At 41.3% G+C, this 14,571-nt stretch overlaps 1 protein-coding gene across 7 annotated transcripts in view; it reads right to left on the bottom strand.

Annotated features, from left to right (window-relative positions):
• The window catches only part of TRPS1 (transcriptional repressor GATA binding 1), a 305,789-nt gene extending 303,050 nt beyond the window's left edge, over nucleotides 1-2,739 (bottom strand). For 4 of the 7 annotated variants that reach the window (XM_058174585.1, XM_058174590.1, XM_058174584.1 and 1 more), the window contains exon 1: nucleotides 2,532-2,738. Coding sequence is in view for 1 of the 7 variants with exons in the window: in XM_058174588.1 (XP_058030571.1) it covers nucleotides 1,504-1,513 (10 nt within the window). In the remaining 6 variants the exon portion in view is untranslated. Of the gene's footprint in view, nucleotides 1-1,503; nucleotides 1,605-2,531 lie in introns of those variants that run through there. The other 3 variants (XM_058174587.1, XM_058174586.1, XM_058174588.1) reach the window with 3 other exon arrangements.
• Between the last annotated feature and the right edge of the window lie 11,832 nt (nucleotides 2,740-14,571).

Below are 14,571 nucleotides of genomic sequence, written 5' to 3'. Positions count from 1 at the left end.
TTGCAAACATGAGGACAAGGTTTGCCTTCTGTTCAGGAAATTCTACTGTACATTTTTATTGTTTTCTCCAATAAACCTTTATCGCTTATTTACACTTTATATGGTAACTTGAGCTTTTGATATTTTTTTTAACTTCACCAATATTTCAATTCTTACGACATTTTTTTTTCAAGTCGCATAGAACAAAAGAATAATGCATAAACTATTTCCAATGCAATAGTTGGGAGATTCCTTTTTAATGTGTATAAAGGGGGGAGGGAAGATAAAACACCAATTTAAAAACCAACCCTATTAATATATTGTGCCAAAGGTTTACCAAAAACTCTCCAATTTTTTTCCGGCCATTCTGAGTGTATGGTTGTTTACTACAAGTAAACTTGGTATGGTATTCAGGAAAGTGCTAGACACTGTAGACAGACACAGTCTTTTTCTGAACTATGTTTTCTTCCAATTTTGTATTCCGCCCCACACGCACACTATATTTTCTTCCAACTTTCCAAAATGTCTTGCTAACTTGTCATCAGAATGGTAAAGCAAATCTTTATGAGATCTCTCTCTCTCTCTCTCTCTCTCTCTGATTTACTCCCCATCATTTGTTCGTTGACTTTTCTCCTTCTATCAATCTTTTCAATCCAGTGATTTCAGAGGTTTGACATTTGCCGAAAGAAAGGAAAATAGTGTACACATATAACATGTGTACATGTATAAATATAAATTCCCCCCCCCACTTTGAAAGCACCCTCTTTACCAGAAGAATAACAAAGAGAGCCCACATAAATCGTCAAAGGGGAAGCCCTCCTCGCCAAAGAGCACCCGTCAACTTAAAAATGCTACTGAGATCTAGCAAGCATTCTCCTTAGGATCAAAGGCAAAGATCAGAGGAGGGGAGGTGGGGAAAAGAGACCCATGGGGTACAATGTGTCAAGTTTGAAAGCACCCTCACCAAAAGAAAAAAGAAAAAAACCCTTCTTGGGAACTTTTAATGACATACCAGCCCACCAGCTTCCTCGCTCTGTTTATCAGAAGTTACTACAATCTTTCCTTCTTGAAGTGCTAGGAAGTTTGCACTTCTCCATTCATTGTGATTTCGGGGGTGGGATGGGGGAGGAAATCTGTCCTCGGTGTAAGCAAATGTGAGTGATCAGTGGGGAAAAATAAGTAGACAAAGTAGCTTGGGACAAATCAAGGGCAATTTAAAAAGCTTTTAATAAAAAAAAAAGTTCTTTAAAATATGAAATTAACATCCAAGCCTTCTCTTCCTGGCTGAGGGAAAAAAAAGAGCTTAGCAAATAAACATTTTCCTCCCCCATCTCATCAATGCACACATTATTCCATATTCATCATCTCTCCACTTTTGTTTTATTTTGTTTCTTCCCCCCCCCCCATGCACACACATACACCCTTGTGGGATGCTTCTCCTCGCCCCATCTCTCTGGAAAGTTGCACACAGAACCCAAGTATTCTCCAACATCCCAAAGTGGGGAGCAAGAGGGGACGACTTACTACTTTGCATGTGGCATCCTCCTTCTGTAGTCCGGCTTTATTTTTGCGATTCCCATTTAAAAAAATCAAGGAGAGAAGTGGGGGGGGAGTCTTGGGCAGGGGGGGGTCTTGGCCAAGATTAGACAAAAAGGTATTTTTTTTAAAAAAAAGAATCCAGCAAAATAAAGCAGGGAAGGAAGGGGGGAGACCTGGGCACCTCTTCTTTCCCGATGGAGGGGAATTAAACCAAAGCAGTGCAGACTCTCGAGGGGAGGGGAATTAGCAAAGCCACAGCTAGAAGAAGTTCCTTTCTTGTTGTGGGGGGGGGGGGGAGGGAGGAGGAGAAAATGGGAGGGGGCGAAGGGAAGGGCTTTCCCCTCTCTCGCTTCCCTCCCCCCACCCCGCTCAGGCTGCTGAACTTGACCTTTGCTGACTTCGCCGAAGCGGGCTACTGCAAGTTTCCAAGACGCCGATTTCCAGGCATTCGACACACGAGTTCATCACAAAAGCCCTTCGGGCAAAAGGGGGTCAGGGAAGAAGAAAAGCGGGGCGCCTCCCCCGCTCCCCCTTTTCTGATGCTTGAAACACCCCCCCTCCCCCAGCTTTACGAGGTGGGCGGGTGGGGGCAGATCAAGCGGCCGAGCTACCCGGGCCCCTTTTTTTCAAGCTACCCTTGCCTGCCTCTCTCTCTTTCTCTCAGCCCTTCGCAGGCGCGGACGGCACCCGAAGAGCGGCGAAACGTCTGAACCCAAACCAGCCACCCGCGTCACCACCACGCAGCGAAGAGCAGAAGCCGGAAAAGATCCGCGCGCCCCCTCCATCTCCTCACCTCCCCCCACCCCTTACACACAAACACACCACACACACTCTCTCACACACAAACACACACGCGCACGCATCTACCCCACACCGTTCCGGCTCTGGAGCTGGCCGGCCCCTCCTCCTCCTCAGCTTCCCCCCCCCCCGCTACACCGGCATGTCCCCATCACGCGACCCCCACCCCCACCCCAACCCCCGGCGGGGCGGCCGCAGCCGCGGGTCCGGCTTACCTGTTGATTAATCAGCAATAATACGAGCAATAATGATCGCAGCGCCTGGAAAGATGGTGGCACCGCCGCTTGCGCCATGAACCGTCTTTCTGTTGTTTGCCACAAGAGTTGATCTTGGGATTATTTTGGAAGAGGTGGAGGAGGGAGGAAGGGGGGGGAGAGAGAGAGAGAGAGAGGGAAGGAAGGAAGGAGGAGAGAGAGGAGGAAAGGAGGAGGAGGAGGAGGAGGAAGAAGAAAGGGTTAAGGAGCCGACTTGGGGGAAGGGAGGAGGAGAGACAAGAAAGGTCTACCTTCCCGGGCCCTCCCTTCCTCCTCGCCCCTCGCGGATGGCGGGGGGTGGGTGGGTGGAAAGCCGGGGGGGGGAAAGCGCGAGGTGGAGTGGTGGTGGGGGGGGGGAGACCCGGAGACCCGGCTCTCGCTTTTGCAAAGAGTCGGGGCAGCGCCGGGCTCGGCGTGGAACAAACAAGCGTCCGAAAGGGAGGCTGCGCCCGAGCTCCGCGCTTTATCACAAGTGTTATCGCTTGTCAGGACCTCCGTCTTCGACCATGACGTCAGTTTCAAGATACCAACACTATTAATATCAAAGGGAGCCTGAGCGAGCGGAGAGAAAGCGCCACCCCAGCCGGAGAGCCCTTAAAGAGACAGTGCAGGCGTCCCCCTGTGGCCGCGGACGGCCTTAGCCCGGCCCTCCGGAGCGGCCAAGGCTCCTCCTTCTCCGGCTCGGCCGCTCTCGCTGCCGCCGCCGCTGCTGCTGTTGTTGCTGCTGCTGCGCCGCCTCCTCCTCCTCCCTCCTTCCCTCCCGTCCTCTTCCTCCTCCTCGGGACGTGAGAGGCGGCGAGGCTCTGGTTAGCCCGCTCTGCTGGCCCTTAAGGTCGGCCGGGCGAGCCGGTGGGAGCGGCGGGGACGATGGGGGCCCGGCCGGCGGGCCTTCGCTCGGCAGTTCCTCTCAGCGCGTTCCTCCCCCTTCGTTTCCCATCGCTTTGGCAAAAGAGCCGCGGCGTTTTTTCTGCCTGGGCGCAGGAAGTTTGAAACGGCGGCCGGGCCGAAGGCTGAGTCCCAGCGCTTGCTTTGCGGCGGGACCGGGCAAGGACGGTCTCGAACCGGGGTCGCTGGCATGCGAGGCATGTGCTCCAAGCCATGGCTCCGCCTTGAATCATGGCTGGTTTCTCATGCTTGCCCCGTCGTATCGCGCCTGTTGGGGTAGAAGCCCCCCCCCCCCCGGTTTTTTTTCTTCGGGGGTATCTTCTCCAAGGACTTTACTTTCCACCCTGCTGGGATGGGAGGTGTAGTAGGTTTTTTTTTGGGGGGGGGGAGCTCTCATCCCCGCAGCATCCAAAGGGATGTAGGAACCCATGGGTTTCCTCTGAAGTGGCCTTGCACTCCGGATCAAAAGTGACTTCCCAAAGAAAGTCAGCGAGAAAAAAATGCCTGTGGACCTCATTCACCCTTTGTCTCAGGTGCTGGAAGGGTCTGAAAGGCAAACTTTGGCCTTGGTTTCCTTGGATCTTTGGAAGGGGTGGTGGTGGTGTTGGCTTTTTTCAATATTAGATCATTTATTTTAACGGAACGGGAAGCAACACCCTACATGAAAGGCAGAGCTAAGCCGGAACCCCCTGAAGGGGCGATCACATACATAGTTATAAATCGCAACGACCCTGCCAGAGATTGATCGACTCCAGTTATATTTATGGAAAGCTTTGTGGAACCCTTGGTCTGTTTACTCCAAAAGTTTCTAATCAGCAAAAGTCAAAATCCCTACATCAGATATGATCGGTGGTGAAGTATCTGCTTCAGATCTCAGGAGAAACTGAAAAAAAAACACCACTTTGTGATATATACATTAAAGAGACATAAATGTTTAGAGCACATCTGGAGGCCTAAAGTAATATGATTAGTGGAGTAGATTTCCTCCTCGTATATTTTGAACTAATTTCAGGTGCTTGCTATTTATTGCTTTTTTCAAAAGGATTTTTCAAATTAAGCGATCATCCAACCCTCCAAGTATGAAAACGCTTAGCCTTAGACATAAAAGTTAATTCTTCCCCAAATACATTGGATTTTGTTTACTGTATTTTCTTTAAAAAGGTGTAAATCAAAAAGGATAGTTGGCAGGCGGAGGGAAGCAGAACAGTGTACGCATGATACATATATTCTCCCTTACAAAAGTATTTCAACTTGGTAACTCAAAAGGAAAGGTTAATTTGCAATAGAAGGAGAAAGGTTTGCTAGGTATATGAATTTTTCATGCATTGGGGTTTGTATGTGTTGAATATCCTTCCATCGCCCAAGTCGCGTAAATCTTCTGTGAGGTTTGCCTGGATATGTACATCTTTGTACAGATGCAATAATCCACAGGCAAGTAATGTAAATAAAATGTAGTCGGCTTGTCAAAGGAATGTCATGCTGGTTAACGAGGGAAAAGAGAACCATTAATAGAATAAGATGTAGAGGCCTGATTAAATACCCCGTCTCCAGAAATTCATTCAGGAAAAGAAAAGAAAGTAGCACTAAAATCTGTGATAAAATTTAAAGTCAGTTACTAAGGACTATTTGCATTTTTAATGACAGAGTAATTTACTGTAGTACATTGCTATTATGAACTAGAAGGGCTCTTTGGGGAGGGAGAGTTCCACATTTTATTTTATTAAGCTGTAAATCCAATTGCTGAAGAAATTTTAGACAGAGTCAATGTCTGGAATAATTTACATAAATGAATGTTGGAACTGCTTTTTCCGCACAGAAGGTTTTTCAGAACGCTTAGTTTAACTAAACACAATCTTGTTTTCTAGGTAATTTAAAGCCCAACTTACAAGACAGCTGATCTGATAAACCTTCTGTTGAATTCAACCATAGGAAGGCAGATGACATGAAATTCTTTAAGGTTTTTTTGGGGTGGGGGAGGAGAGGGGCACGGGAGAAGAGGATGTCTGTAAGATGAATGTTTCAGAAAAGTTTGCCAGCCAGCATTTCAAATGGAAAGACCAGAACAAGATGATTACTCATTACATGACTCTGACATTACTAATATTGCACATTTAAAGCAATGAACACTATCCTGTTTTCTGCAGGTTCAAAGTTTTCACAAGGTAGTTTTGAAATAAGAAAGCTGAGTTTGCCGTCTCTTTCTGTTCCTCAAATATTATTCACTTCAATTTATCGGATAAAGTTTACACCCGTGGACGAAGAGTCCTATGGTGAACATAAATGTTCTAAATTTATGCATATTTTTCCAACTTTAAAAAATCCTGCTTGAATAAGTCATTTACCTGCTCACTCACAATTAATCTTACAGTAAAAGTGCAACTGAAAAATAGTAAAGGGAAATGTTTGTCCCCTGACTGTTCATTTCATATATGGTAATACAAGCCTGCTTTTCTTCTCCAGCAGAAAAATTCTGTGAAAACAGTAATATTTAGAAAGGGATCTCTAAAACAACACTTTAAAACAAAATAAAGCAAATCATAAAGATGTGATTAGCCGAAGTTAACCTTCAAAAGATCCGTGGAAGAATTTACTAACGGCAAGAACAAAACAGTCTTATTTAAAAAAAAAATTCATGAAGTAACTCACAGAGACAATTTTTACCTCATCCTGAAAATTTTGGCACATGCTTTTCATTGGCACGATATCTAGCGCCATAAAGGATATTGTGTGGCAATTTTTCATCCTGCAAGACATTTTTCCAACTTGTTGATGAGCTCATGTAGTAATTGCTTGACTATAACTTTTGATATACAGTACATTGCACTAGTAGTAATAAATACATCTATTTTATTTTATTTTAAGGTACCAAAACATTTGTTTTCTTTGAAACAAATTTACCCACAAAATGTTTTCTGCCACAGGAATTTCAAAATACATGGGTAACTGTTACAGACTATAAACATCGTTCAAGCTACGATGCATATTTCCACAGTGGAAAAAAGGGGCTGACGTGAAAATATGAAATCGAGGTCCAGGCCAGCCAAATTTAAACACATTTTAGTTCCTGATGTGTACTTTCTTCCCATTGAAACCAATTAAATTAGTCAATATTTTAAATTGAATTCCCCAGTGAAGACAGAATAGAAAGACCAGTATGGTTCATTTTGAAAGAAAACAGTGCTGCAGTCTTTTGTTTATTAAGATGAAACAACATGCCATTATGCTCTTTATTGTTGAATGCCAAAGAGGAGGTTTTTTCCCCCCCTCTCTCTCATCTTCTTGTAGTTTATTCAACATAGATACAGAGAAGGATTAGCAGTTAAGTACAAGCATATGTGTTTTACAATTTCAACCTTTTAGCGCATAACTTCCTTACTTAAACTACTAGAGCCTATAATCACAATGATTTTACCTGATGGAACATGTTTTTCAGAAATATAATCCAACCGTTTATCCTTAACATGTCATAAATTGCCGTTCTCCCCAAAAGCTAGTAAGACTGACATCCATCACTCTTGAAACAGTTCTTAGATTTATAGACACATCAACAATATTTATGCCTTATTATTCTCCAAATGTAGCAAGACAAGAGCTATAAGGAAGCTTTTGTCCAACATAAATTGTCTTCGAGGCCATTTTGAAGTGAGAACAGCATCCCCTTCTCCCCAAATAATTCTGAATGTCCAGAAACATTTTTAGCAACTGCCAATGGTCTCTGATGTGAAATTCTAATGGTCTTGAGAATTTGGTCACCAGTGTTTGAATAAGATTGCAAAATAAAATCACTGGTTCATATACCACATGCCCATCAGATTTTCCTGATCTTTTTTATTGAGTTTTCATAAGAAGCCATCTTTAGATCAGCTTTCCTATTACTGGATTTTAAGATTGAAGAAACTTTAATCTTTCTGCCATGAAACTCGAAAAAGCTCAGAGGTGCTCTTTGTATCAAGACTTTAAAAACTTATCATATGGAAATTTACATCTTATTATTGATAGTGTAAATCCGTGTTTTTCAAATTTGACAACTTTTAAAATGCGTGAAACTTCCATAATTCTCCAGCCAACATGGTTTTAGTTCATCTTCACGATGCAAATGAAAGAAGGGTTGGGTTTACCAGATTTGAAATTGTATTTCACTGCTTGTTGTTTGGCTTGGATGGGAAAAAAAATGAGTGTTGCTGAGAAGCAAGATTTTTATAGTTAGAAGAACATGATGTTGGCATGGATATTTAGGGTATGAGAAAGTTAATATGTATTTCAAAAATAGTTTTATTAGACCTGCCGTATCGAGAATATGTAATAGCTATAAATCCAGTTTCTGGCCCAAAACACCTTTAGGGACCTCCGGTCAAGCATACCAGAGAAGAGAAACAAGATGAGGACAAATAGTTGGCATGTTGGAAATTATTGGAAAAACCATCAAGGGTAAATTAAAATTAAATCAAGAGAGTGCATCATAGCAGAAGGACATTGTTTTTAATGATTTTCCTACTAATAGCTACCAGAAAGATTCAAATTAGGAAAAAAGATTTACCAGTATGTTGTGGAGAAAAGATCTATTTTGAAGTACAGTACAATTGTGCGCTGATGATGAACATGTAATTGCTATGTTGTATCAACTTTTGTTGAAATTTGAAACAGGAAGAAGAGGTTAAATAATGCATGATAAAGTGGGTTAAGAATTTATATATATATATGTTTTCTGAGGTTTTCGTGGGTGTTTGTATGTAGGTCTTGGTTATTCGGGTTTTCTCCCGCGTAAAATTGGAAGTGTCTTGGTGACGTTTCGACGAAGTCTCATTCGTCATCTTCAGGCTTCAGCTTCGTGCTTCTGGGAGCAATATGTGATTGCAGCTGTTTCTTAGTTCCTAAAAGGAAGAAACAGCTGCAATCACACATTGCTCCCAGAAGCACGAAGTTGAAGCCTGAAGATGACGAATGAGACTATATATATATATATATATATATATATATATATATATATATATATATATATATATATATGTATATATATAAAACTGTTATATACTGACACCCACTATGAAGATGTAGCATGACCACGAACATGAAGCCAAACAACAGCAATGCAGCTCACCAGCTCAAATCCCCCTGCAACTCAGACTAATCTGATATATATATATATATATATCTCAAAGGGTTATAAGAGTTGAAATTTATGCTGTGTTTTAATCCTAAAGAGAATTTTTATAAACTTATGTATCATTGGTATATGATGCCATTCAAATATATACAATATTGCAAACGTGAACAACATGAAGGGATATTTTAACATGCTTGATGGATGTGTAAAAAAAAAGCTTAAAGGTTTTGGATTTCAATAGATAGATAGATAGATAGATAGATAGATAGATAGATAGATAGATAGATAGATAGATAGATAGGATTTTAAATATTGGTTTTCAATTGATGCCAGAATTTTTCCTTTTAGGACTAAAGTATGAACAATTAGAAAAAATATAAATGGAGGCTAATTGTAATATATCAGTAGCGTACTATGGTTATATACACAAAGTTAGAAATATTTGACATTAGCCACAATGGGCAAATGCTTGGTAAAATTGACATATCTTGCTAAAGTGGATAAATTAACTTATTTGTCTAGATAAAAGACACTATCTACATTTATTTGTGATTGGAAGCCTCTTAGGGACTTTAAGTGAAAAATAGGAAAAATGAATTTGTGATTTATAGCTTTGATGTTCAGAATAGATTCTAGAAAGAAGAGTTTAAACTTTAGGGAGATAGGTGAAAATATAATTGTACTTATAATTGCTGAGAAAAATACTTGAACCCACTTCTTTGTATTTTTTTTATTTTCTATTTTTAGTCAACTTTTTTTTCTTTTCTTGGACTTTTTGCGTTCTGTTGCTTCCTCCTCCCTACTTTCCATTTATTTCTGTTTGTGTTTTTTCTTCTTTTTTGAGTTGAAATTAAAATCCTATTTTTTAAAAAAAATAAAATAAAAGAGTTAAATGGTTTAAATGTGTGTTAAATTCAGTAGCTGGGCTTCATGGCAGCAAGAAGATCCCTGTCTTGGAAGCTTGTCCTGGACCTTTAATATCAAAAATGTAACCAAGAATTTGAAAATACACTTTATGCATGTTATAAAATTAGTTGCTCCTATCTTTTCTGCCTGTTGTTGCTGCTTTGTTCTTTTTATCCGTGATTTTTTTCTAAATACTTAGATTATAATATTTGACAGCTCCATTGAAAGCTGCCTTCTGGAATGGATCCATAAGCTGCTTCATCCTCTAAAACACTGAGTGAGGCTTAAAGAATTGCAGGGATGTTGCTTTAATAATAATCAAATGGAGCTTGAAGGCCCTCGGAAACCCTCTGAAGTTACTGCTGGCTCAAGCAGTTGTCTCTAGCCTTTCCTTCCTTCCTTCCTTCCTTCCTTCCTTCCTTCCTTCCTTCCTTCCTTCCTTCCTTCCTTCCTTCCTTCCTTCCTTTTTTCTTTCTCCCTTTCTTCTGCTCTGCTCTGCTCTGCTCTCCTCATACCAATAGCAATAGCAATAGCACTTAGGTTTATATGCCACTTTATAGTGCTTTACACCCTCTCTAATCAGCTACAGAGTCAGCATATTGCTCCCAACAATCTGGGTCCTCATTTTTACCAACCTCGGAAGAATGGAAGGCTGAGTCAAACTTGAGGCGGTGAGAATCAAACTCTTTTTTTTCTCCCCATAATATCTACCTTTTGAGGTGTGTTGGGCTGAGAGAGAGTGGCTAGTCCAGGTCACTCAGCTGGCTTCTATGCCTGAGAGAGAATTAGAATTCATGGTCTTCCAGTTTCTAATCCGGTTCCTTAACCACCATACCAAACTGGCTCTCAAAGGATTATTCACACTGTGTGGTCCTTATTCAGCACTTTTTAAAAAAATGAAAAAAAGCATTCTGGCCTTACATATCCAATCTACTAGTTGAAAGACATGGTTTATAATAGAAAACACCAATAGAAAATGGCAGCAGTGCCATTTGTACAATGTTACAGGATTTTTACAAAATTATAGACACTCTCAGCCAGCCTAATATAATACAGTTGTAGAGTTAGGTCAAAGATGCCATCTTCTAAGACAATTTTCTAAATCCAAATTGTTACATCACCCACTGTTCTTTAAAAAAAACCATATAAATGTGTGTTTGCCTTTAAAGATAGTCTGACTTACAACCATAAGTGAGCCGGCGTTTATGATCGTTAAGTGATTTCATTCGTAATGCAGATCAGCATGTGAGTATATCTGTTTTTTTTACATTTTTTGCAGTCGTCATTAAATGAATGCCACAGTCATTAAGTGAACCCCCATTGCCTATATGTTTTTTGCCTGAAACCAGAAGTAAACATCAGTTTTCAGAAAAACCATCATAAATCTCAGTTACTTGATGTCAGGGTTCTGCAAGTGTTGTACAAACAGTTGTAAACACAGGCCAGTTACCAAGTACCAAAATGTGATTATATGATGGGGGGGGGGGACGGAGGAGGCATAATATCAAAACTTCAAAACCGGGTCTTCAAAACCGGGTCAAAACCGAGTTTTTCACTTAGTGACTGGTCATAAATCCAAGATTTCCTTGTACAAATATATGATATATGGTCCACAAAGAGGGGCCATAAATCTCACAGTATGGATTGCAATTCATATAACCCTTTGTCCTTGTTCATGATACCCGGAGCTTATAGGATGGAATGTAAGTGTCAGAAGTGTGTCAGAAGTGCGATGGCAGTCATGAAGTCCAACTTTCACCCTTTTGCAGGGAGTTTTTTACAGCATGCTTCAAGGCCAAGAAATCTATTTTTAAGGACCAAAATATACAAATTTAAAGTAGCTCTTAGGTAGCTTCCTTTCTGTTCTCTTCTTCTTATTTAAGAATAAACACATCATAGTTCACAAGTGAAGTCCTGGGGAAATAGCAAGGGAAACTTGTTGTCTTCAAACTACTTCCTGGGCTATGCAGAAATGAGAGGCCAGTTAAAAACCAGACAGAACTGCTTACACTGACTTCAAAACTTTGCATATACAGTATATGTAATTCATAAATACATAGTGAGCCAGAGATTTATTTGGACTTACTTATTTCATCAGTCTTCCTATTGCCAACTCATTTCTCCTTTGCCTGTTTTGACAATGAGTCACTGTTCCTAAGTGTACCTCACAAGGTTGCTATGAAGCTTTTTAAAAAAAAAAAAAACAACCACCACCACTTCTCTCTCTTGGTAGATATCTCCTGAACGCATTTACACTTCAATTGAAACCAAGTTTGTTAAAAGGTATCCTTCCATGGTTTTGTTCTAAGAAAGTGGCAATAGAAGTGCCTCTTAAAGAAGGATACGATTCTTGGCTTCTTTACTCAAATATGTACCACTGTGTTCATTGGAGATGGCCTCATGCAAGGAGAACTTAATGTAATGTAATGGCCTAATGTAATACATGTAAAATCTCCTTTCCACAAAGAGTATCAATGAATTTTTAGATTGAATTTGTCTTATTAGCTTTGTCCATAGCACCTGAAGCCAATAAATCAAAGGTTGGGTTTAAAACAGGGGTCTGCAACCTTAAACATTCAAAGAGCCATTTGGACCCATTTCCCACAGAAAAGAAAACACCAGGAGCCACAAAAACCTTCCTGTGCCTGACTACTTCTTGAGCGGCCACAAAACTAGCATATGTAGTTGAATTAAATATTCTGTTTTCTTCTGAAACTTTTCTTTTCTTGGATTTATCCATGGTTGGGGGTTGAAAAGTTCAATAAATCGCATGCTGGGGGGTGCCACACATTGGCAGTTGTGACACATATTTTGAGTGACAGCTGCAGCAGAGGGGTGAGGGGCTCCAGAGTAGTAGGTTGCTCACCCCTGGTTTAGCTGTAGAATACAGGTATCAAACTCGCGGCATCATGTTGCCATCACGTGACATATCGTGCTCTTTTTTCCCTTCGCGGAGCTGTGGTGGGCATGAGCATGACACCAGTTTGACACGCTTGCTATAGGAGTTGAGCTAGGTTTATTAGCTAATTCTTTCATTTTCTTGCAGGAATTCCTAACGCGGTAGTCAGACATTTAAAAATAGAAAAATATATCTCTTCTTTCCTTCCATCATCAATTGTATCTAATGTATTATATATATATATATATATCGGGTTTTCTCCCGCGTAAAATTGGAAATGTCTTGGCGACGTTTCGACGAAGTCTCATTCCTCATCTTCAGGCTTCAGCTTCGTGCTTATGGGAGCAATGTATAATCGCAGCTTGAAGATGACGAATGAGACTTCGTCGAAATGTCGCCAAGACACTTCCAATTTTACACGGGAGAAAACCTGAACAACTCAAAGACCTACATACAAACACCGTGAAAACCTCAGAATATATATATATATATATATATATATATATATATATATATATATATATATATATATATATATATATATATATATATATATATATATATATATATATAGGTCTTTGGCTGTTTGGGTTTTCTCCCGTGTAAAATTGGAAGTGTCTTGGCGGCGTTTGACGAAGTCTCATTCGTCATCTTCAGGCTTCAGCTTCGTGCTTCTGGGAGCAATGTGTGATCGCAGCTGTTTCTTCCTTTTAACTGCTAGTGGGGTTTGAACTGATTGGGTGGGAGCTTGGCTGTGCTCTGATTGGATGGGGGTTTGTGCTCTGATTGGCTGGGGTGTGTCCTGTGTTGGTGGGGCTTGTTTGTGCTCAGTTTAGTCTGTGTTGCAGGGGATTTGAGCTGGTGAGCTGCATAGCTGTTGTTTGGCTTTGTGGTGGTGCTACATCTTCATAGTGGGTGTCAGTCTGCTGCATGTATGGATTGGAGGGTTTGAAATGGCTAATGTTGCAGCTGCGGTCTGGCTTCTGGTCCTTGGTCGTGCTTCATGATCAGTGTGGGTTTGGGTCTGCTTTCTGGGTGGATGTGGTGGTGACATCCTGTGTGGACCTCGTGAGTGTGGGTCTGGTGTCATTCCTCGTGTTAGGGACTCGTTTGTCAATAAGGGCGGGTTTCAAATGGCTGGTAGGCGGAGGTATCATCTCGTTTGTTCATGCTGTGTGGGCGTTTTCTATCTCAATGGCTTCTCTGATTATTCTGTTGTTAAAGTGTTCAGTTTTGGCGATAGTTCTGGTCTTTTAAAGTCAATATCATGTCCTGTGACTTTAAAGTGTTGGACCAGGGAAGAAGTTAGTTCCTCTTTTTGAATGAGTTCTTGTGTTCTTCAATCGTGCACTTATTCTTCTGTTGGTTTGTCCAATGTATGTGGTGGGGCAGGTGGTGCATGGGATTTCAAATACTCCTTGATTTTCTAACTCAATTTTGTCTTTGGGGTTTCTTAGGATGGTGGATATTTTTTGCTTTGTGCAGAATGCTGTCTTGGTGTTATGTTTGTGGAGGGTCTTGCTGATTCTGTCTGTGGTGCCTTTTATATATGGGAGGAGGGCTGTGCCATTTTCTTGTTCTCTGTCTTGGGTTTTAGTGGGGGTTCTTTTGGATTAGTTTGGTAATCTTATTTCTCTGGAATCCATTGGATGTTAGTACGTTAGTGAGAGTGTCTAGTTCGGTTTTAGGTGTTGTTCGTCAGCTAAGCATTTTGTTCTAGAGATGAGTGTCTTGGCTACGGAGTTGATCTGTGCTGGGTGGTGGTGTGAGAGTGCATGCAGATAGCGGTTTGTGTGTGTTTTCTTCTGGTAGATGGTGTGTCCTAGGGAGCCATTGGGCTTTCTGTAGACTAAGACATCCAGGAAGGGAAGTTGGTTATTAACTTCTGTTTCCATGGTGAACTGTATTTTGGGGTGTAGGCTATTGAGGTGTGTGAGGAAGTTGTCAAGTTTTTCTTTCCCGTGTGGCCAGATTATGAAGGTGTCGTCTACATATCTGAGCCAGAGTTTGGGTTTGTGATCAGATTTTTCTAGAGCTTGGGTTTCAAAGTGTTCCATGTAGAGATTGGCAATGACAGGTGAGAGGGGTGATCCCATGGGTGCTCCTTCTACTTGTTTGTATTTTTGTCCATTGTAGATGAAGTATGTGTTGGATAGGCAGTGGTTGGTCAGATCTAGGATGTGCTTGGGGGGGTTATATTTGTTTTG

This window comes from Ahaetulla prasina, chromosome 3 (assembly GCF_028640845.1).
Source record: "Ahaetulla prasina isolate Xishuangbanna chromosome 3, ASM2864084v1, whole genome shotgun sequence".
NCBI classification, from domain to species: domain Eukaryota; kingdom Metazoa; phylum Chordata; class Lepidosauria; order Squamata; family Colubridae; genus Ahaetulla; species Ahaetulla prasina.
Note: the sequence above shows the minus strand (reverse complement) of the source record. Positions and strands in the feature narration are given on the sequence as shown.